Source organism: Myotis myotis, unplaced genomic scaffold (assembly GCF_014108235.1).
Source record: "Myotis myotis isolate mMyoMyo1 unplaced genomic scaffold, mMyoMyo1.p scaffold_m19_p_1, whole genome shotgun sequence".
Lineage (NCBI taxonomy): Eukaryota > Metazoa > Chordata > Mammalia > Chiroptera > Vespertilionidae > Myotis > Myotis myotis.
The window spans coordinates 97644002-97665376 of record NW_023416313.1 but is presented as its reverse complement, the minus strand read 5'-3'; the positions used below and the strand labels follow the sequence as shown (position 1 = coordinate 97665376).

The 21375-nt window shown below is 35.5% G+C and overlaps 1 protein-coding gene across 5 annotated transcripts in view; it reads left to right on the top strand.

Moving 5' to 3' along the window:
- The window catches only part of ARL5B (ADP ribosylation factor like GTPase 5B), a 34360-nt gene extending 13416 nt beyond the window's left edge, over window positions 1-20944 (top strand). Inside the window, exons 1-7 of one of the 5 annotated variants that reach the window (XM_036345552.1) lie at window positions 3851-3886; window positions 5308-5411; window positions 6581-6641; window positions 8872-9019; window positions 11326-11409; window positions 13412-13563; window positions 14778-20944. In XM_036345552.1, coding sequence (XP_036201445.1) covers window positions 8876-9019; window positions 11326-11409; window positions 13412-13563; window positions 14778-14826 — 429 coding nt within the window. In that variant the 5' untranslated portion in view covers window positions 3851-3886; window positions 5308-5411; window positions 6581-6641; window positions 8872-8875 and the 3' untranslated portion in view covers window positions 14827-20944. Of the gene's footprint in view, window positions 1-3831; window positions 4068-4104; window positions 4267-4617; window positions 5412-6580; window positions 6642-8871; window positions 9020-11325; window positions 11410-13411; window positions 13564-14777 lie in introns of those variants that run through there. The other 4 variants (XM_036345561.1, XM_036345580.1, XM_036345571.1 and 1 more) reach the window with 4 other exon arrangements.
- Window positions 20945-21375: the final 431 nt, after the last annotated feature.

Here is a 21375-nt window from a genome sequence, read left to right as displayed (position 1 = left end):
CTCTCCTTTCCTCTCTGAAATCAATAAAATATACATATATTTAAAAAATAAAAGCTTTATTGGATTCAGGTTCTTTTAAAAAAAGGAATGAATATTCTAAATGGAAACAATCAGAACGTGTCTCAGTAAAAGTACTGTTTTGTGAAACTTCTGTTTCAGTTATGTGTGTCCTGAGTCATGACATAAAATGTATTTCTTTTTTTTTTTTTTTTTAGTTTATCCACATTACATTTTTATTTTTTTAAATAAATCTTTATTGTTCAGATTATTACAGTTGTTCCCCTTTTTTCCCCCAAAGCTCCACTCCACCCAGTTCCCACCCCACCCTCTGCCCTTACCCCCCCCACTGTCCTCATCTATAGGTGTACGATTTTTGTCGCCGGGTCAAAGGTCATACACATGGAAACTGTAGCTATTTCCATCCGCAACGTGTCCCTGTGCTAAAATGTATTTCTTAACTGTGGTCATGGCTCAACAAGTTTGAAAACCAGTGATTAGATTTTCTATGTTCCTTAACATCTGCCTTGCAGATTACTTTCCCCTGGGCAGCATTTATCATATTTTTCTGTGTATAAGATGCCATTTTTTTCTAAAATCATTAGACTGAAAATCGAGGGGCATCTTATACACGGAAGTCCTCCGAGGAGGGAGCCATGCAGGTGTATAGTTGCCCATACCTTGTCAAACAGGCTTCCTCTTTGTTACTAATGTTGTGGCCTCACCCCATAACAAAGAAACAGAATTTCTGGAGGATGAGGCCCAGAAATCAGGATTTTAAAAAGATTCCCAGGTGATTCTAATGTGCAGCCAAGGTTGAGAACCACTGCCTTAGAGTGTTCAACATAATTAGGTTCTTTGATTTTCTTTCCTTATCTACATTTAATCCCCTTGTTTACCTGTTAGTTGTCTTTCTTCTGTCAGATAAGCTGTTCTTACTTATTATTGTAAGATTTAATTTGTGTCACAAAAGTGGGAACACATCAAGTTGGGAGACTATTAGCCAAATTCCCCAACAATGTGATTATAGGCAAGTTATTTAACCTAACATTCAATTTCCTCATCAGGGAAATGAGGAATGATACCACATTCTTATAGAGTAACTTACATAGTGCATGGAAAACACTTAAACTGACAGTCTAGAATATTACTTTTTTTAAAATTGACATTTCCTTAGCTGAGAGTTGGATTCTAGATCTTATTTATCCTTAAGAATATTACCATTTGCAAACCCTCCCTGGTATTAGCTACAACAATCAAGGCTTAACTACAAGACTGCACACAAAGACCACTAGGGGGTGCACCAAGGAAGCATAACAAAATGCAGAGACAAAGAAACAGGACAAAATTGTCAATGGAAGATATAGAGTTCAGAACCACACTTTTAAGGTCTCTCAAGAACTGTTTAGAAGCCGCCGATAAACTTAATGAGATCTACAAGAAAACTAATGAGACCCTCGATGTTATGTTGGGGAACCAACTAGAAATTAAGCATACACGGACTGAAATAAAGAATATTATACAGACTCCTGTCAGCAGACCAGAGGAGCGCAAGAATCAAGTCAATGATTTGAAATGCGAGGAAGCAAAAAACACCCAACCGGAAAAGCAAAATGAAAAAAGAACCCAAAAATGCGAGGATAGTGTAAGGAGCCTCTGGGACAGCTTCAAGTGTACCAACATCAGAATTATAGGGGTGCCAGAAGATGAGAGAGAGCAAGATATTGAAAACCTATTTGAAGAAATAATGACAGAAAACTTCCCCCACCTGGTGAAAGAAATGGACTTATAGGTCCAAGAAGTGCGGAGAACCCCAAACAAAAGGAATCCAAAGAGGACCACACCAAGACACATCATAATTAAAATACCAAGAGCAAAAGATAAAGAGAGAATCTTAAAAACAGCAAGAGAAAGAAACTCAGTTACCTACAAGGGAATACCCATACGACTGTCAGCTGATTTCTCAACAGAAACTTTGCAGGCCAGAAGGGAGTGGCAAGAAATATTCAAAGTGATGAATACCAAGAACCTACAACCAAGATTACTTTATCCAGCAAAGCTATCATTCAGAATTGAAGGTCAGATAAAGAGCTTCACAGATAAGGAAAAGCTAAAGGAGTTCATCACCACCAAACCAGGATTATATGAAATGCTGAAAGGTATCCTTTAAGAAGAGGAAGAAAAAGGTAAAGATACAAATTATGAACCACAAATATGCATCTATCAACAAGTGAATCTAAGAATCAAGTGAATAAATAATCTGATGAACAGAATGAACTGGTGATTATAATAGAATCAGGGACATAGAAAGGGAATGGACTGACTATTCTTGGGGGGGAAAGGGGTGTGGGAGATTCGGGAAGAGGCTGGACAAAAATCGTGCACCTATGGATGAGGACAGTGGGTGGGGAGTGAGGGCGGAGGGTGGGGCGGGAACTGGGAGGAGGGGAGTTATGGGGGGGAAAAAAGAGGAACAAATGTAATAATCCGAACAATAAAGATTTAATTAAAAAAAAAAGAATATTACCATTTGATACTTCTATCTGTTGCTTTGTACTAATGGCACTATATTTTAAGCACTTGTTTACATGCCCGGCTTACAAAACTTTTGAGGGTGGAGACCTTGCCTTATCTTTCTTAATCACAAATATTACAGTCATGTATATAATGAGCTCAATAAATGTTGAATTGTTGAATCATCAAATTTATGTAATTGCTCTTAACAAAATTTTGTCATCCGGGAATATGGTTACTAAGGTGTGGGAATGGGGAAAGGTCTGAAGTATTGGAGAGGGGAGTTAATCTACTTATATAAAAACCCTGGGTGGTGTTGATCACTACCAGGTCTGGCGACCAAGCGGAAGGAAGTCAGTCCTGCAGGGGTTGTCTTGGCAACGGCTGAGCCCTCCCCCAACTATTTCTGGTGAGGGCGGGGTTTGAGGCAGGAACCCACCCTTGGAGCGCAGACACACTGAATCCTGGGTCACTTTGCCAAGGGCTGCGCCCTTCCCAGCTGTTTCCCGTGTGGCCTGAGGGAAGAACCCACCCTCAGAGCACCAGGAGCACCCAGCAGCAGTCAGTCCTGGGTTGCTGAGGTGGAGGCCACAGTGTGGTAGAACTCTGGATCTGGCCCAACAGGGGGCATGGCCAACCTTCAAATCAGACCCTGATAGTAGAAAGGAGGGAGCCCCATTCCTCACAGAATCTGCTGTTGGATAGCTTGCTGTCAGTGGCCTGCCAACCAGGAACCCCATTCTCCTGCACCCCGGGCCCTGACAAGAGGGAGGAGGGAGCTCCTTTCTTCACAGAATCAACAGGTGGCCAGTTTGATGCTCTATCCACTGAGCCAAACCGGTTAGGGCAATTAATTCCCTTTTAATGTGCACGAATTTCGTGCACCGAGCTACTAGTATTTTATAATAAAACGAGCAGGGGAACAAATGCTAGCTTTTAATTATGTTTACTAAAACAAATTACTTAATTTCATAAGACCTCCATTTCCTTTTCTATACGTTTCCAGCACACAAATTGTGCACAGTAGGTCGCCCGCTGCTTTCATGGGAGCCGGGAGGTGGAGGGGGGGGATGGAAAGGTACTCCATGCATCTCCTGGTGACTGGTCGTACACACAGCCCCACCCACCCGCACATGCCTCGCTGTGCACGCAGCTCTGCCCACCAGGCGTGCCTGCTGCGCACGTAGCCTCCTGATGATCAGGCGTTACGTGTGAGGGCATGATGACTATTTGCATATTAGCCTTTTATTATATAGGATAAGCAAGGTGACCCAGTGTTAACCAGAAAGGTGAGCTGAGGATCCCCCTTTCCTCCCCCAGGGTCGTGTCTCGATGCCGAAGAATGAGCTCCGAGGACCAGAAGATTTAATCAAAAGTGTGAAAAATTTATTACAAGTGGATTCAGACTCCCCAAATAATGGGTTGCTAGCAAAGCAAGTCATTCTAGGAGTATACATGTTCTACAGGCTTGCTCCATATATACCTATGTCACCACCTGATTGATTCTGTCATTGTTCTTGCCCAGCCACGGACCTGAACTTTCTCTGTTTCTGTGTGTATGTACGTACACCTTGTTGCTGCAGGCCCTCCTTTGGTTTCCCATACTTCCTGCTCTGTGTCCAAAAACATGGTTGGTTTCTGTGATTAGTCTTGCTCAAACTGCCGTGTCTGCCCCTGTCTATGTTCTACCTGCCTTTGTTTCCCGCTGGACCACTGCCCTATCTGCCTACTTTTCAAGCTAACTTCTTTCACCGGGTTAGTAGTTTTGTGTGTTTTTGGAGAATTGTACTTCTCACGGGTGCTGATGAGGTGGGAGAGAAAGAATAGATCTCAAGTTCTGTAGTCTGTTCCAAGTTAAAATATTTTATTTTATTTTATATATATATATATACATACACACACACACACACACACACCTAATATGCAAAGTGTCCCTTTGGGAGTTGGATTGCTCACTATGACATGCACTGACCATCAGGGTGGTGCGGAATGAAGGAAGGCCCCGGCCAGCAGCTGGGGAAGGGAGGTCCTGGGCGGCAGCTGCTAGGGACCCTATGTGTGCGTGAATTTCGTGCACTGGGCCTCTAGTATTTTATAATCAGCATAATATTGAACAGTTAGTTTTTTTGTTTTTGTTTTTTTAATGGCTAATTTTCCTCTGAAGAGCTAGACTTCCTTAGATCCAGGCCTCAGGTCTCAGATGGTGACACCACATTCTCTGAAAATTTTATAAAATTTTGCAATAATTCAGACTTATTTTCATTATATCCAATATACCAAATTTGCTAAGTCACCAAGTTGGGTGACAGTGACTTAGAGCAAGAAGGTAAATTTTCTATAATTATGTTTGCAAGATTTATTCTAAATAAAGGATTTAGTATTGTCCATGTGTAGTTTGCCCTATTTAAGGTTAACTGGGATTGAGTCTAACAAATAAATAATTTTGTTTTTTTGGAGAGTAGTTTGATGATTTAGAAATAAATACATGTTGAAGATCAGTTGAAGTTGTAAAAGTATACAATTTTCTCAAGCTTTAGATATTTAAATTCTAGTGAAATGGAAATCTCTACTACCTGCTCTGTAAGTAAAAATGATGTTAAACTTCTAATGTTTATCTGATTGACGTTTAGCTTACCTCTAGACTAGGCTTCCCTTTCATGCCTTCAGGACCCCCATGGTCCCCTGATGCTAGCTAGGCAGGTGGTTTCCAGCTGTCACCAAAATTTAGACTGCTTGGTGCTGGTGGTGGGATTGTTGCTCCACTGATAAGAATGCTCTTGTTCTTATACTATAAAGGAGAAAGATGGAGCAACACTCCAAGATTGGCTCCACTAGAAATTAGAGACTACAAACCGAGAAAGTCAGAAAAGGAGAATTAGGAGTTATAATAAGCAAGCAAGGTTTGTTTTGTTTTACAAAGCATCTTCTACCATAGTGATAATAGCCCTTCCAGAGAATCATGTCATTTGCCCTGCAATATTATGTTGTTACAGCAGACAAGTCATTAGAAGATACAAAGATGGTTTATCACCTAAGAACTTGTCTGTAAATTATGGCCCCAAGCTTTGATGCAATATTAACATTTTAGAGTGGAAATATGACCTGATATTTGATTAGATATAAAATGAGAATTTTGACATTCATGAAAGGTTAACAAGAGGAGCGGAGTTCTGATATGAACTGTGTCATATCATTGGCTTTAGATCAGTTGATTGCATTGTGATTCTTATGGCAGCTTCCTTACATGCCCTGTTGAGGAGTAGCTTTTGAAACATTCTCCCCTGGGGAAGAACAATCTTAAAGTATTCTGTATAGGTTAAAATATCGCTTAACAGAATAATTAAATTGGGCTTAAAAACTACTTATGAATGAAGTTACTGTTTAGTGCAGAAGGAGGAGAATGAAGAGGTTTTTGTTGTACACAGAACCAAAACAGTATCTGCTCAAAAGAGTTGTAAAATCCAGTTGGAAAAAAAAGTTAAAGATTAAGTAATTGTGTATTTATCTGTAGATTAATGGAGGGAATGGAAAACTGGTTAAGGGTATGTGTGTCTTATTAGCAATAGGAAACTTTTCAGATTTACATTTTAAATTGAGCTTTGAAGTAAATGGAAAAAAAATCTTGGTGCATGAAGGTGGGAAAACTTCCAGGTGTAAAAACAACTTGAGAAAAAGTTAATTTGATTAGTAGAGATGGCAGGCAGGTGCGTATGAAACACTTAATAAAAAACAAAACACACATTTTAAGTTATAATATTTTGTCAAGACTAGTACTGGGTTTTATCACCCCAAACTCAATATAAGTGGCCAGGTTCTCCTGTCCTCCCTGCTTTCCTATCTCCAACATTCCTTTGTAAGAGAGCTAGGTAAAGAATATAATAGATTGTATCACTTAAGGCAAGTAGTCTTGGCATCATAAGTAAGTTCTCTTTTCTTTTCCGTTTTTTAACAGTCTTAAAATATCCAGTGCATGATTCTCATTCGAGAGCTAACTAATAATCATTGTTGAAAACATGTAATTGTAGTATGCAGCAGTGTTAAATGTTTTTCGTTTGCTTTCTCTCTGCAGAGCACAAAGTGATTATAGTGGGACTGGACAATGCAGGGAAAACTACCATTCTTTATCAGTTGTAAGTATGAGTGTATATTTAAATAGTTTCATTATTTTATTTATTGGAACTAATTTGTATAATTAATAAGGATAAGGTATCATAATGGAAAAACTTGAACATGTGTTTTTGTATTTTACTGAACACAAAATTTATGAAAAAATGCCTGTTTGGTGTGGCCAATGATTGAGCTATGAACCCGGAGGTCAGAGTTTGATCCCCAGTCAGGGCACATGCCTGGGTTGCTGGCTTGATCCCCAGTATGGGGTGTGCTGGAGGCAACCAATTGGTGGTTCTCATCATTGATGTTTTAATCTCTTCCCCTCCGTTCCTCACTCTGATATCAACAAAAACATATTTTAAAAATTAAAAAACTCTATGCTTATTAAAGCCTTCACAAACTTATTTTCTGCCCTTGAAAGAAAGAATTAATATAAAATTAGGATAAGTAAAGCACATATTATAGTGCTAGAGTGAGGTGATAAAGTGCATTTCATTAATTTATTCTCACAATGAGGTTTATGTAAATAGATCGTTATCTCTAGGAAGTTATTGCTACTTTCCTAATAACTCTTGAAATGTTATCGTAGCCAGTCTTGTCAAATCAAAAGAAATGAAGATTGCCCCTGAAAATATTGCTTTAGTAGCTTTGCAACAGGAAGAAGCTTGAGACTTTCAGAGAAGTACATTAATACTTTAAGGGAATTTTAACAGCACATCAGTCCACTTGTCAAAGTATATACCATTATCCTTTTATTGCCAATGAAATGGTCCGTGTTAAGCAATGAAAATGGCTCTGTGTCTGAAGAATTTTAACAAGTGGTTATAAAAAACACAGTGCACCATTGTGTGGCTCTTGTGTCTTCCCACCTCATCTTAAATATATCAGTTGACAGTTCTCCAGAAATACTTCACTTGAGCAGTGCTTAACATATTTTTCAGCTACTTTGCTAAAAAGTTTCTAAGTTATGGCTATTGTTTTAAGTTGAGTAGCTACTTGTTATTTTTTGTTTGTTTTTTTTTAATATCCTATATAATATCCTATATAATAAAAGCCTAATATGCAAATTGCCCCCTTGACCGGGAGTTCAACCAGGAGTTTGACCAGGAGGCAGTTCAACCAGGAGTTCAACCAGGAGTTCGACCAGGTGGCCAACCACCCATGGCTCCTCCCTCCAACCAGCCCCGCCGGGCAAAGGGAGGCCCCGGCCAACAGCCAGCACCCACCAGGGACCCTGCCTGTGCACAAATTTCATGCACTGGGCCTCTAGTCAAATATAAACATTTCAGAAACCTGTCACTATTGTTGAAATAATTTTGTGCACAGCTTCAAAAATATATATAATACCCGGAAGGGATTAGCATGTTTCTTCCAATACAACGCTGGCATGTTAGAGGCAAATTTATCTTTGTTGAATAAATTAATGTAGCTTAACAAATGGTTATGATAATACATGTGATATGAGTATCTCTATACTAAATATATTTAGAATTAATTTTAATTAAAGTTTTCATTTGCCCATTGCCTTATCTTTTTAAGACTATAATTGAGCCCTAACCAGTTTGGCTCAGTGGATAGAGCATTGGCCTGCAGACTGAAAGGTCCCAGGTTTGATTCCGGTCAAGGGCATGTACCTCGGTTGCGGGCACATCCTCAGTAAGAGGTGTGCAGGAGATGGCTGATTGATGTTTCTCTTTCATCGATATTTCTACCTCTCTCTCTCTCTCCCTTCCTCTCTGTGAAAAATCAATAAAATATTTTTAAAAAGACGATAATTGAGGTTAATAGGCCTGAACTAATATTTATGTCTGAGCCAAGTCTCAGTTTTCTCACATAGACAGTCTTCAAAATTATAAGTAGCCTACTATTCCAGGGATGCTACACTGTAAGTATTGGTGTCCCAGTCACCTAGAAACTTGCTCTTCCAGGATGGAGCATTGGTTCTGCTCTGACTGATAACAGGACATGGTAGTATTAAAAGTTTGGCCACAGAAATGCAACCTCACACCACAGAGTTCCCTTCTATCCAGATCAAGCCCGTAGTTTATTCCATTAACAAAAGAACAGTTTTCTTTTGTAGTTATTCTTTGTCTAGATATTTGTTTGCACAAATGTTCTATTTTTGATGCATATAATTACCATCATTGGTGCAAATAAGGAAGATTGATTCCTGTTAAATACAGAGGTTAAAAGTTGCTTCAGATTCTCAAAATATACAAAAGAGCTTTTATGGTGTCTATCTTTCAACAGCTTAATGAATGAAGTGGTTCATACATCTCCAACCATAGGAAGCAATGTTGAAGAAATAGTTGTGAAGAACACTCATTTTCTTATGTGGGACATTGGTGGTCAAGAGTCACTGCGGTCATCCTGGAACACGTATTACTCAAACACAGAGGTATACTAGAGTTACTACTGAAGTAAATTTAATAAAAAGAACCAGAGAGTAAACCCAGAAAATAGAGAGACTATACATAAGTCATATTGACAATTGCCTTTTTTAGTAAGGGATTTGGGGTTTCAAATAAAAGAGAAAGAGCAATGGGAGCTTTTATTAGATGAGTACTTACTGGTGTGCAGGCTCCCAGTTTATCCTCACCTTAATACTGTAGTATCTCCATTGTTGGAGAAATTGGACATGAGGATAAATTATATATATCTTTCCCAAGATCTCAGCTTTATTAGAGGAGTAATAAAATGCTTTGAGCATAATTTGATACAGATTTTCAAATAATATCATTTGAACATTCAAAATATTGCTGTGATTATATTGTAATTTTTTTGTAATGGATTTGCCGGCCAGACCCCAGACTTCTGTCACTTATTCATTATTTTATAATTTCATAGCCAACCTAGGGAACAAATTTAGAATATCTTCTATTTTTGTTTTTATTTTTTCTTAGAAGCAGATTTAAAAAATAATAAAATATAGACGCAATGCTGTCGAGAAAGGCTTATCTTTGAGAATATTAATATACCATTACATGCATAATTTTTCTTTACAGAGGTACAACAAACAAATTATTTTTTCTAAAATGAAGCCTTTTAAATTGAGTGGGGTTTTTTGTGGAGGGTGGAAGGGATGCAAGGACTTTTTGGTGAATAATTTGCCTTTTTAAATAAAAACATGTATTCCTTTAGATTTATATTGATAGCATATGTATATGTGTGTATATATTCTAGTGCCATGTATGACTGATAAAACCAGTATGGCATAATGTAGATATTTAGCAGTTGTGGTAGCACTTAATTTTTTTTCTTTGCAAGGGAGGATAGGTTGGTAAGCAAATATTATGCTCATAAGTTAGCTTAATATATTTATTTCTACAGTAAAATAACTTTTGTTGGAAAGTAAGAGAAAAACAACATTTTAGCATTATGACTGTTTAAGCAGCATAGCTGTTGGTACTTTTTCAAAGCTCACAGTTAACTGCAGCTGTAAAAAGAGCAGGTGAAAATGATTCTTGCTGATCCACACACTTTTGTAGAATTAGAAAAGTGTAGTTACTGAAGTTGCTGAAAATTGACTTAGCATGCGTCCAGAAAGACATACATTATTGCTGACACCATTTGCATGAAATGATATTTTAATTATTTCTACAAAAATAGCAAAATTACTACAAAGAACCATCGGCCTTTATTGCAGCACACCTGTATAACACATAGCATAAATTCTTTATGTTGAGGAGTCATCCAAAAGATGAAATGACTCATTTATAATACAAGGAGTTACAGTTGATGACTAATTTCTGATATCTTACTCTCATTAACTTACAGAATTATTTCCATTCTAACTTTGCCTTGGTTCTTACATTTATCTCTTCGATTTTATTTTTTTTATCCCTTTCTAAGCCTTTCTCAGTTTATATTCAGATTACCCTAGTTGTCTCTTTCCCTAATTTTACAGTCATCTGAATAATCTGATTCTACCCTTTTTGTCTTGATTTATTTTGCATCACTTTCTCTACTATAATCCTTAACACCATTTAATCTCATTTCTTAACTGTTCCTTCTACATAAGATGCTCAGTTTAGGAGCTCTTTCTCATTATATCTCCTTATTTTTCTTATCAAAGATGTTTTTATTTTTAATGTGTGTGAGCCTGCCTTTTCTTATATACAGTTACCAACAGTTTTTTCCAATTTCCTTTGCTCTCTTTAATTTCACCTGCATCATCTTTAGCATATTAACACCTAAGTAACACATTTTTCTTGTGCTTTTATTGTTGATATTGTTATGTAAAAAATGCTTCATTCATTATTTTTTAATGTTTCTCTTTCAAACTAGTTTGTGTACTTCTTTCAAATAGACAGAAGACTGTGTAAACATAATTATTGCTTGCCTAAATGAGAGGTTGTAGAGTACTTTTAAGGTTTAGCAAACGTTATTTTACTTATTATGATTTTCTTAAAATTACTTTTTATTACTTGGTTTTTAAAATAAATCTTAGTATTACAGAATATTATGTATTCAAATATCACTTTAAAAAAATAAAATTGGGCATGGTTTGTATTTGATGAAGTTACAAGTTATTTTGTGCTGCTTGATGTAATTCCATGTAACATAAACCCTTTATGATGAAAAAGTAGTACAGTGTTGTATAGTAAGATGATGCCATGTGAAGAAAGTACTTCTATCACTTGAAAATAGTTTTGTAGAAAACGTCAACCCATTCAGTTTTCTTTCTTTTTAATTGTCTTCTAGTTCATCATTCTTGTTGTTGATAGCATTGACAGGGAACGACTAGCTATTACAAAAGAAGAATTATACAGAATGTTGGCTCATGAGGTAAGTTTTGAAAGCAAACATAAATAATGGAGTAAGGTATCTCTATACTGATTTTGCATTTTACAAATATTAATATTCTCTGGTGTTGGTTATTTCATCATTAACAAAGCTGTATATATTAAATTAATAAAATTTTTCATTACTTTTTCAAACTTAAAAAAATCCAGCATGTTAATTTTTAGATTAATGTTATTGAAAAGATTTTTCAAAGTTGAAACTACCGATGTATGCCTTAAAAAGCTGATAGATCAAAGCAGGAAAGGGGAAAACTTAAGTGTTTAAAATCCCAAGAGTTTCGTGGTTGGTGGTGGTCAGTGGATTGAGCGTAATCCCATGGACCAAGAAGTCCCCTTTTTGATTCTGGTCAGGGAACATGCCTGTGTTGCAGGTTTGATCCCCAGCAGGGGGCATGCGGGAGGCAGCCATTTGATATGTCTCTCTCGTTTTTATCTCTTTCCCTCTCCCTTCCTCTCTATCTAAAAAGCAATAAAAATATTTTTTAAAAAATAAAATAATAAAATTCTGGGAGTTTATAAGAACTGAAAATTCTTTAGTGAATAATTTGAGATCCCTTCATTATGAATATTTCAAATATACAAAAAAAACTTCAATAATAAAACACATTCATGCTTCCATCACTCAACATAAGATAGTAAATATCTTTTGAGACTTCTCCAATTTGATTTTCTTCCTTTCTCAAGGAAACCAGAAAGAATTCCACTGTGGTGAAATAGTGATTATCATCCCTATGAATATTTTTATACTTTTATAAAAATACTAGAGGCCTGGTGCATGAAATTCGTGCATGGAGGGGGGAGTCCCTCAGCCCAGCTTGCACCCTCTCCAATCTGGGACCCCCTGGGGGGTCATCCCTCTCACAATACAGGACCTCTGGCTCCTAACCACTCGCCTACCTGCCTGACTGATCACCTCTAACCACCTCTGCCTGATACCCCTAACTGCTTCCCTGCCAGCCTGATCACCCCTAAGGGCCTCTGCCTGCCGGTCTAATTACCCCCTTCAGCGGTTCTCAACCTGTGAGTCACCAACAATGAAAATACATCCTGCATGTCAGGTATTTACATTACGATTCATAACAGTAGCAAAATTACAGTTATGAAGTAGCAACGAAAATAAAATTTTATGGTTGGGGTCACCACAACATGAGGAACTGTATTAAAGGGTCGCGGCATTAGGAAGGTTGAGAACCACTGAACTGCTCCCCTGCCAGCCTGATCGCCCTTAACTGCCCTCCCCTGCCGGCCTGATTGCCCCTAACTGCTCTCTGCTGCTGACCTGATCGCCCCGAACTGCCCTCTGCTGCTGGCCTGGTCACCCCTAACTGCTCTCCCCTGCCAGCCTGATCGCCCCTAACCATCTCTGTCTCGGCCCCGGCCACCATGGCTTTGTCCAGAAGGACATCTGGAAGATGTCTGGTCTAATTAGCATATTACCCTTTTATTAGTACAGATTTTTATATTTAAAATTTTTGTTTACCTGCCAATTGTACAGAATATTATGTGCCATCTTTATAAAACGTAATGATTAATCTATCTTTATTAGACTGAATTATTAAATCGTGGTTATTTGAGATCTTTCCTTTTGTTTCCATAAAATTTTTAAGTTAAACATCTGTGTCTAGCCCTAGCTGGTTTGCCTCAGTGGATAGAGCTTCGGCTTGAAGACTGAAGGGTCCCGGGTTCGATTTTGGTCAAGGGCACATGCCCGAGTTATGGCCTAGATCCCTGGTAAGGGGCATGCAGGAGGCAGCTGATCAGAGATTCTCTCTCATCATTGATGTTTCTATCTCTCTCTCTCTCTCTCCTCCCTTCCTCTCTGAAATCAATAAAAATATATTTTTTTAAAAAAATCTGTGCCTAATCATTTTAAAGTAGAGGGGTTTCATTGTAACTGTCCAGTAGAGTACATTTTACCCTTGTGTTCATTAGTTTAATTTGAGTTGGAATATTTCAGGTATTAGAATATTTCATATTGATTGCAGGATTTAAGGAAGGCTGCAGTCCTTATCTTTGCAAATAAACAGGATATGAAAGGGTGTATGACAGCAGCTGAAATATCCAAATACCTCACCCTTAGTTCAATTAAGGACCACCCATGGCACATTCAGTCCTGCTGTGCTTTAACAGGAGAAGGGTAAGTGCTAATCAGAATGGGGCAGGTATGACGTCTTTCATTACTTTCCATTTTTTTATGTCAACTTGTTTTCTTCTTTGATCCTGCTTCATTTTGGTCCTTAACTAAAGATGGTTTTTATGTTATGTCTCAGGAAATAATTTTAGTCAATTACAGTTGTTAACATGTTAAGCGCCCAGCCTGTTTTGTCTTCTGAATGGAAAATACAGTGTCAGTCACCGGTGACTGGGCACTTAACGTATTAAATTACAATTTCACAAAGTTAGTGACAAATTTTTTGTTAATACAAACAGAATGTTTTACCAAAAAAGTAATAAACTTTTAAATTAAATTTTTGCAATCTAATTTTTAGTTATTGTTCATTTCATGGTTTTATCATTTACTTACTGGGAGAAAATTATAATATTCCTTGACTTAAAGAGGAAGCATCAAAGAAATTTCACATTTTCTGCAAAGGAGTAATTAAGCTTAAACTCCTAGCTTTCCACAAGAGTACATCCCCTTTATTATCAGGAGTCATTTTGGGATGCATATTTCTAAACAATAAACATTTGAAATAAATGCCATCATAGTATTTTCTTCCTTTTCTAAGAACTTGAGTTTGGATAAATAGGCCAAGGAGAACCCAGTGTGTTAAGCATGGATTACCCAGTTTATTTCCCGGATTTATTTATGCTCAAATTAACTTGACCTTCTTAAGTTTTTTCATACTAGAAATACCTTGTAATATAATGCTACATGTAGACTTTTTTGACCTATACTTTTAAGATTGAGCTATAAGCCTCCATTCTTTAGAATTTAGGAGGGTAAGGTGAAGTACTGTTATCTTTCTATAGTGGTTGCAGTTTTAGTTCATCTTAAAGGGGGGGGGGGGGGTGGTGAGGAGTATTTGCAATCTTGCTGAAAAACTGCCAAAGCTGCATCCTCTAGATGAGACTGAAGCTATTTCCTACATTACTCAACTGAGTAAGGTTATTTTAAGTGACTCTTCCACTTAAAATGTCCACTTATTTTAGTGTTACCAGAATATTGTCACTTAAGTGTATAAATAATTTTTGTAGTACCAAGTATGCTTTCAATTTTTAAGTATAAACTTTTTCATTTTTTTTTCTTTGCTGGGGGCGGGGGGAGGGTTTAGCGATGCTTGCGATGTGGTCCTTACCTACGTGACCCAAACTTTTTCATTTTGAAAATATTTTTCTCTTTTGTTTCAGGTTATGCCAAGGTCTAGAGTGGATGACCTCCAGAATTGGTGTGAGATAACTGTTTTGCTTGAAAGAGACTGCCCTATTTATTCTGTGACATGAACATTTTTTCCTAGTATCTTTGGCTGCTAAGGCAGCAGCATGTTTAATTTATAACAACACAAACCTCTATGAGCAACACTTGAATCAAGTGCAGCTGAACTGGAACGTGGAAGATTTTTTCTTAACTTTTTTTTAATGCACTAATCTTCAGTTGGATGAACACTAATGTATAACTGTGTTTTCAGCAACAGAATTTTTCTGACTGCTTATTCTAATTATTCAATGACTGCCTTGTAAGAAATGTTTGTCATATGTCTAATGTTTCCTGAAGTATTGTAATGACTTTAATGACCAAGTTCTCTCATTTCTTGACCACCCCTCCCCCACCAGATAATGACTGGTTTGACAAAGTATTAGATGAAATCATTGGGTACTGCTTGCAAACTTAACCAGCACTAAGTATTTGCTCCCTCTATAAACCACTTACTTTTTGGACAGAACTTATAGAAAAAGAAATCTGCCTGGAAGATATAAGTGAGGAAGATTAAACATCATGAAAATTGACTTTAAATGAGTTAACTCCTCTACATCATTGAAAGTCATGGATGGAATAATTTTAAGTTACTATTAGCATGGAAATTATGTAGGCTATTATTTAAAAGAATTAAGTCCACATTTCTGCCTATAACATGACATTTGTTTTGGTTAAAAACTAATCAAGGTAAAATATTTGTTTAAATACCCTTCTGTGGATAAACATGGTATTTTAAGAATGCGCATTATTCAATGCATATATAAATATTGGTAGTTATTAAAGCATACCAGCATTAATATTAAAACCAGCCACTTGGAATATATTTTATTATCAATTATCAACAACTTTATTATCAGCCTAAAGTTCAACTATTCCATTTGCAAGGGACATCCCATTTGCTTTGGGCAAAGCTAAAACAGAATATAAAGAGTTCATTTTATTTCTTAAAATTCGAAATTGTGTCTGTAATATTCTTACTACCACCAGCAGTATATTACTTAAAAAAAACATATGGCTTTTCTTAAATCTATTTGAGGTTGTAGTAATAAGCTTGAAACAGTTTTCATCTTTATTGTTATGCCTCTTGCTCTAAAGTCTTTTGCTGGAGTATAGGAAAACTGCTAAATTTAATCCTAGCTTTTAGAATAGTATTATGAGACTCAAAGTTAATACACTAACAACTTATAAATTTAAAAAATAGGAAAAAAGTCATAACTATCAAAAGTCTGTTTATTTGATAATATTTAAAAGTTTTCAAGGCAGTTGTCTAATATGAACAGTAAATAATGCATACCTTGAGGAGGACAGGTATGGTAATTTTAATCCTCTTTATCTTAAATGTATGATTTTGCTATAATGAAAGGGATAAAATACATACTTAGAGAATAATAATACTTCATCTTTGCAGTATTTTTTTTTCATTTGGGTCAAAAATAGGATTCAGTGTTCTTAAGAATATCAAAATACCTATTCAAAAATGGTATTTTAATTCTATTTTTTTATTATAAGTTGGTTTAAATTTTGCTGTTTTCAGGTATATTTGATTTATTCTATTTAGTCTAATTAATATGTAGTTGAATGTGGTAATAATTTTCTGATTTCTATTTAGTGGTAGCACACGCTAGAACTGAAAAATGGCTAGATGAAAGCTTTTTGGACTTTGGGAACTAGTTGTTATTAACATTGCTTTGAACCTTTTTCTTAGTGATTTCATAGCAGGTAGAGGATAAATTTTCTTTTTAATATAACCCATAATCAGGAACCTGAGAGAAGAGTAGACATACCAATATGGATGCTTTGTGGTGTGTATGTGGCAGTGAAACTAAGAGAGATTATGAAAATACTATTTACCCAAAGCACACTTACCCAATTTTTCTCTTGGTTATACAGTTTAGCTACAAATACTGAGTATAGTTCTCCTAACTCTGTCCTAAGAAAAAACATTAATACTCCTTGTTTATACTTTGAAATTTGTCTTATATCTAATAAGATTGGCTGGCTCAATTTTCACTTATCAAATGATATGTTTATTTTTTTTTATATTACCATGTCAGCATTATATTGAAAGTGAACAACTACTAGTATAGATTCAAGTTTGCTATTTAATTTTTAAAATACAATTTATTTTATTTTCTGAATCCTTTTAAAAAACATTTTGTTTTGGATTAGAATAATTTATGTTAGCTGTGTGTTGACAGTGAAATGGCATTCAACTAGATTTTGTGCCGATTGGGAATTTAAGAAACGAATGTAAGACTTTTTAAAAGTATATTATAGGTTCTAAATAGATATTTCCTGTTACAGTAATATAAAAACTGATTACCTTTTACTCCAAGAGAATGTTTTGACCCAAGCATGTATCTAATGCTAAAGCGTATCTAATGCTAAAGCATTGATTCTGACATTCATTGTAAATCAACAAACTCTAGGATATTGTCTGATGAAAAATGTAAATTTGTGATTAGTGCCTATGTGCATATTTTAAGATGAGTTTTCAATTTTGTACTATACCTTTTCTTTGGAAATCAAGTTAGCAGCTAATTAACAGTGATATTATTGGAGTTTTTATCCTACCCATCAACCCCTCAATTGCCTAGCAGTTTCTAGTAGATAGTGGAAAGCAAGGGACCTACCAACATTAGTTTAGGGAGGTTATTGTACATTTTGTTTTTAATTTGAGTGTAAAGAAGCAATGCTGTCTTTTAAATATGCTGTAACTAAAATGTAATTGCTACCCTAACAAGTCCAAATATGGTACTTTTCTTAATTTTGAGCATGTTGTGTTCATATTTAGCCCCATCTCTCTTATTGAAACCTTTTTGAGAGCTCTTTTAGAATTAACAGGCCCTTTTATATGGGGTTATACTGCATATTTTATATTGTTAGTGTAATTTAATTTTTTATAATCTGAAATAATATATATCTATAATCTATTGAAAAGCTCATTAAATACATAACTTTTGCTTTTAGGTTCTGTGTTAGTATGCTTAAAGGTCTAATTTTATTCTATGTTCATTGGAAGAAAGATAACAAATTCAAGTTTTAGTGTTAAAAATAATTTTTACACATGCATGATCCCTATAGCCATAGTCATTTTCATTAAGCATAAGTTAACTTTCATTATCTATAACATAAAGAGAAAAAATACATTTCTTTTCCTATGGAAACAGTGAGTGATATAGGCAGCAGGCATACAGTATTTTCTGAAGAGTTATGGGGAGTCACAAAGCAAATAAAATTTTAAAGAAAATAAAATACTGAAGAAAAATTTTTGGTATGGTGAAAAAAAAATGTACTGTTGTTATGCTTATAGAGATGGGTGAATTCCATTGACATTTATATTTGAAGACCAACTTCATGAGTCTGACTTTTCATCTGTGGCTTTGGATCCAAAACATTTCACATCCTTTATATTTTGTCAGGGTAAAGTCATTTCAAGATACAGTATGGTGAGGAAAGAAAAACAAAATGATATATAGCATGATAATCTGTATCTGGTAGAATATTTTGCTAGCTAGCTAAAGGATGGATTTGAATCTTAGTTTGGCCATTACTTGTCTAGTTGACCTTCAGCAATTACTGTTTGTGCCCTCCCTATTGTTTTTCATATACTCAGGAACTTACGCTAGAACTCCAACATGTCTTTTGATTTTAAAATACTAAATCTTCATATGCTACATTAAAATTGAAAAACCAAAAAAAAAAAAAAAATACATGTAATGTGAAATTAAATTCATTTTAATCTATTATTTTATTCCCACCGTCTAATTTCATTTAGTATATGAATACAATCAAATAAGAAAATAAATTTCAACTAGTAACTGCTAATCAACTTAAATTGAGCTAATAACAATGCAAAAGAGAAAATAAGCCATATTGCTAAGAGCATGCTAGTAAGCTGCTTAGGAAACAACATATTCTGCTGGTAATACTCTCTTCTAGAAAATGCCTTGCTTTCTTGGCTTTTACTAATTAGAAGGGGTTAGTTTATTCAGAGTTTATTAGCCTCATGCCATCTCAAACTGCAGTTCTGTTTGACTTTCTAGCATTGAATGGATAGTGCAGCCAGAATGTCAATATTTTACAAACATTAAATTTATTTAGCATTACTGTGAAGACTGAAATCCAAAAGTCAGGTTCCCAAGAAGTATTTTTTAAGAGTAGTAGGTGGCCAAAACTAAATAGAGAAGGCCAATAATAAAAAAAAAAAATAAAAAAAATTCAACTACTTTATATTTAAGGTAGTCAGCAGACCTAAATTCAGCTTTAAATGTATATAGTTTGGGGAAATGTTAAATTTTGAGAGGTATAGAGGCATACCTAGAAACAAAAATCAAAACACTTGATAGTGAAGATAAACATGAGTAGAAAAATCTTTAAAAGGATATTAAGTAAATAGAAAATTTGAAAATTGAATCCCCCCCACCCCTACCGCGCGCCCCCTTTAAAACTAGGCTAGAAAGTACATTATTTTACTATAGAACTGGTTGGATCTATGTTATTTTTAATGTGGCCGAAGGATTGAAGACTGATCAGGTTTTTAGAATTTGGGAGTGTAGTCACATAGAGGCATCTTTTGCATTTTTTAAAATCAGTAATCTACATTTTCTCTCAGAAATAGTGAAATAAAATGTGTCATGCATGTCTTTTGAAATAGAAAATAGTTCTAGAAGACTGGAAATCTTCTCTTGCACATACTTACAAAATTTTAATTTGAAAATTACCTCATTTTCCAATCCATAATAAGGTGCTTTTGCTCAAGTTTGTGGGATGTTAAACCATCCCATAAATACCTCTTCACCCAAACTCTATTTGAAATATGCAAAATTCACAACTAAGGGATAGTATTCCTTGGAGATTTTGTTTTATTTTATTCTTGTTTACCACCAGCAGGGCTAGCCTGGCATAGCAGGTCTGAATATTGTCTTCATTAAAGCAAATGAGCAAGTTCTCAATATATAATTAGTTTAATATCAAATAGGGAAAGAAAAAACCCTAAAATCTGATTATATTATACTGTGAATATATTTCCACTGGTGTTGGTAAGCTATCAAATGACTATCAGCTGATCTTGATTATGTATAATTTATTTACATATTTTGGACCTATTCATAAGATACTTTAATCATTTTAATCTTACGTTTTCCCTCAGGACATTCAGGGACTCTACAACCCCTATGTTCTCTTGGAGTAAACTGTTCAGTGTAAACTTTTAATTTTGATTTTTAAAAAAGTTTTAACTGTTATTTCATTAAGAGTGTGAAATAAAATTATGGTTATATTTTTTCCAATTATGTAATAGTTATAAATTTTACCCTTTTTATCTATTGCACAGAACATGGTTTAAAAAGGGAAAAATTAAAAGCAACAGCCTTGCTCTTGCATTTATTCTAATCAGAATGTAATTAATATAATCACATGTTGCCATCTTAACATAAAGTGGTGCTTTAGAGCATTAAGGAGGAAACAGCAGGCCCTGTATAATGTACTTTTGCTTCAGAATATAAAACTACTCTAAAGTGTCTATTTATATTTATGTTCATTTCTTAAGATTTAAGTACAAGCCGTTCTTCAAGCTTCAGGCTTTCTGCAAAAGCTGTAACAATATCTTAGCTATTACGCTTGGTCAATTAGAAGATGGTGTTAATAAGGCCAAAATTATGAATTGGAACTCTCTGTGGGTACCCTGATTGTACAGAGGGGGAAAAAATGTCTTTCACACCACAGCCTATGCTTAACCTCATCCAAGCAGCTGAAATGTGTGCTATTGATCCATTATATAAGCATTAATTTAAAAATTTTAAAAAGCAAAGCATTTAGATCATCACTTGAAAATGGTTCAAAGCATGTGCTTCTAATGTGGGTTATTTAAGACATGTTTTAAATGTTTAATAACTTCATGACTGTCATAAAAGGCTTCTTTGATGTGTTAAGTTTAGGTTGCTGCTACTCATGATTTTTTATGTCTGCAATTACATTATAATGAGTTGCTTGCATGTCTACATACTCAAGTAAAAGGATGCTGTTTACTCTGGAATGTTCATCGTTTAGACAAATTTTGCCTCATTTGCAATCATGGTGCAATACAGTATAACATTCATTTGTTTTCAGTCAACAGTTTTATTTTTTTCATAATAAATAATTACTTTTCCAATATAATGTGAAGCCAGTGTTTTCTTTTAAAGATAAAGTCCGTTTTAACGTCTTCTTTGTTGTGATAGAAACCCATCTCATCTAACAGAGAGTGGAATTTTATAAGTGCTGTGGGGACCCTGTCCAGAGTACGCCGGGTGCTCAAGGCCAGTTTGCCATATGCAGGTGTAAAACCAAGGACACAGCGATCTTACTGTATACACTGGGCAGGGGTACCTCTCTATAACACAAAATACTGACATCACTACTTGGCAAGAAGCCTCTTGTCTGAGCTAGTATAAGAGTGTGCTACTGACCAGCAGGTGGCTGGCTCCTATGTGTGTGGCTGCTTTGTGAGGCTACTTGGAAGAACTGTTTTGTCTGGTGGCTCCTTGGTAG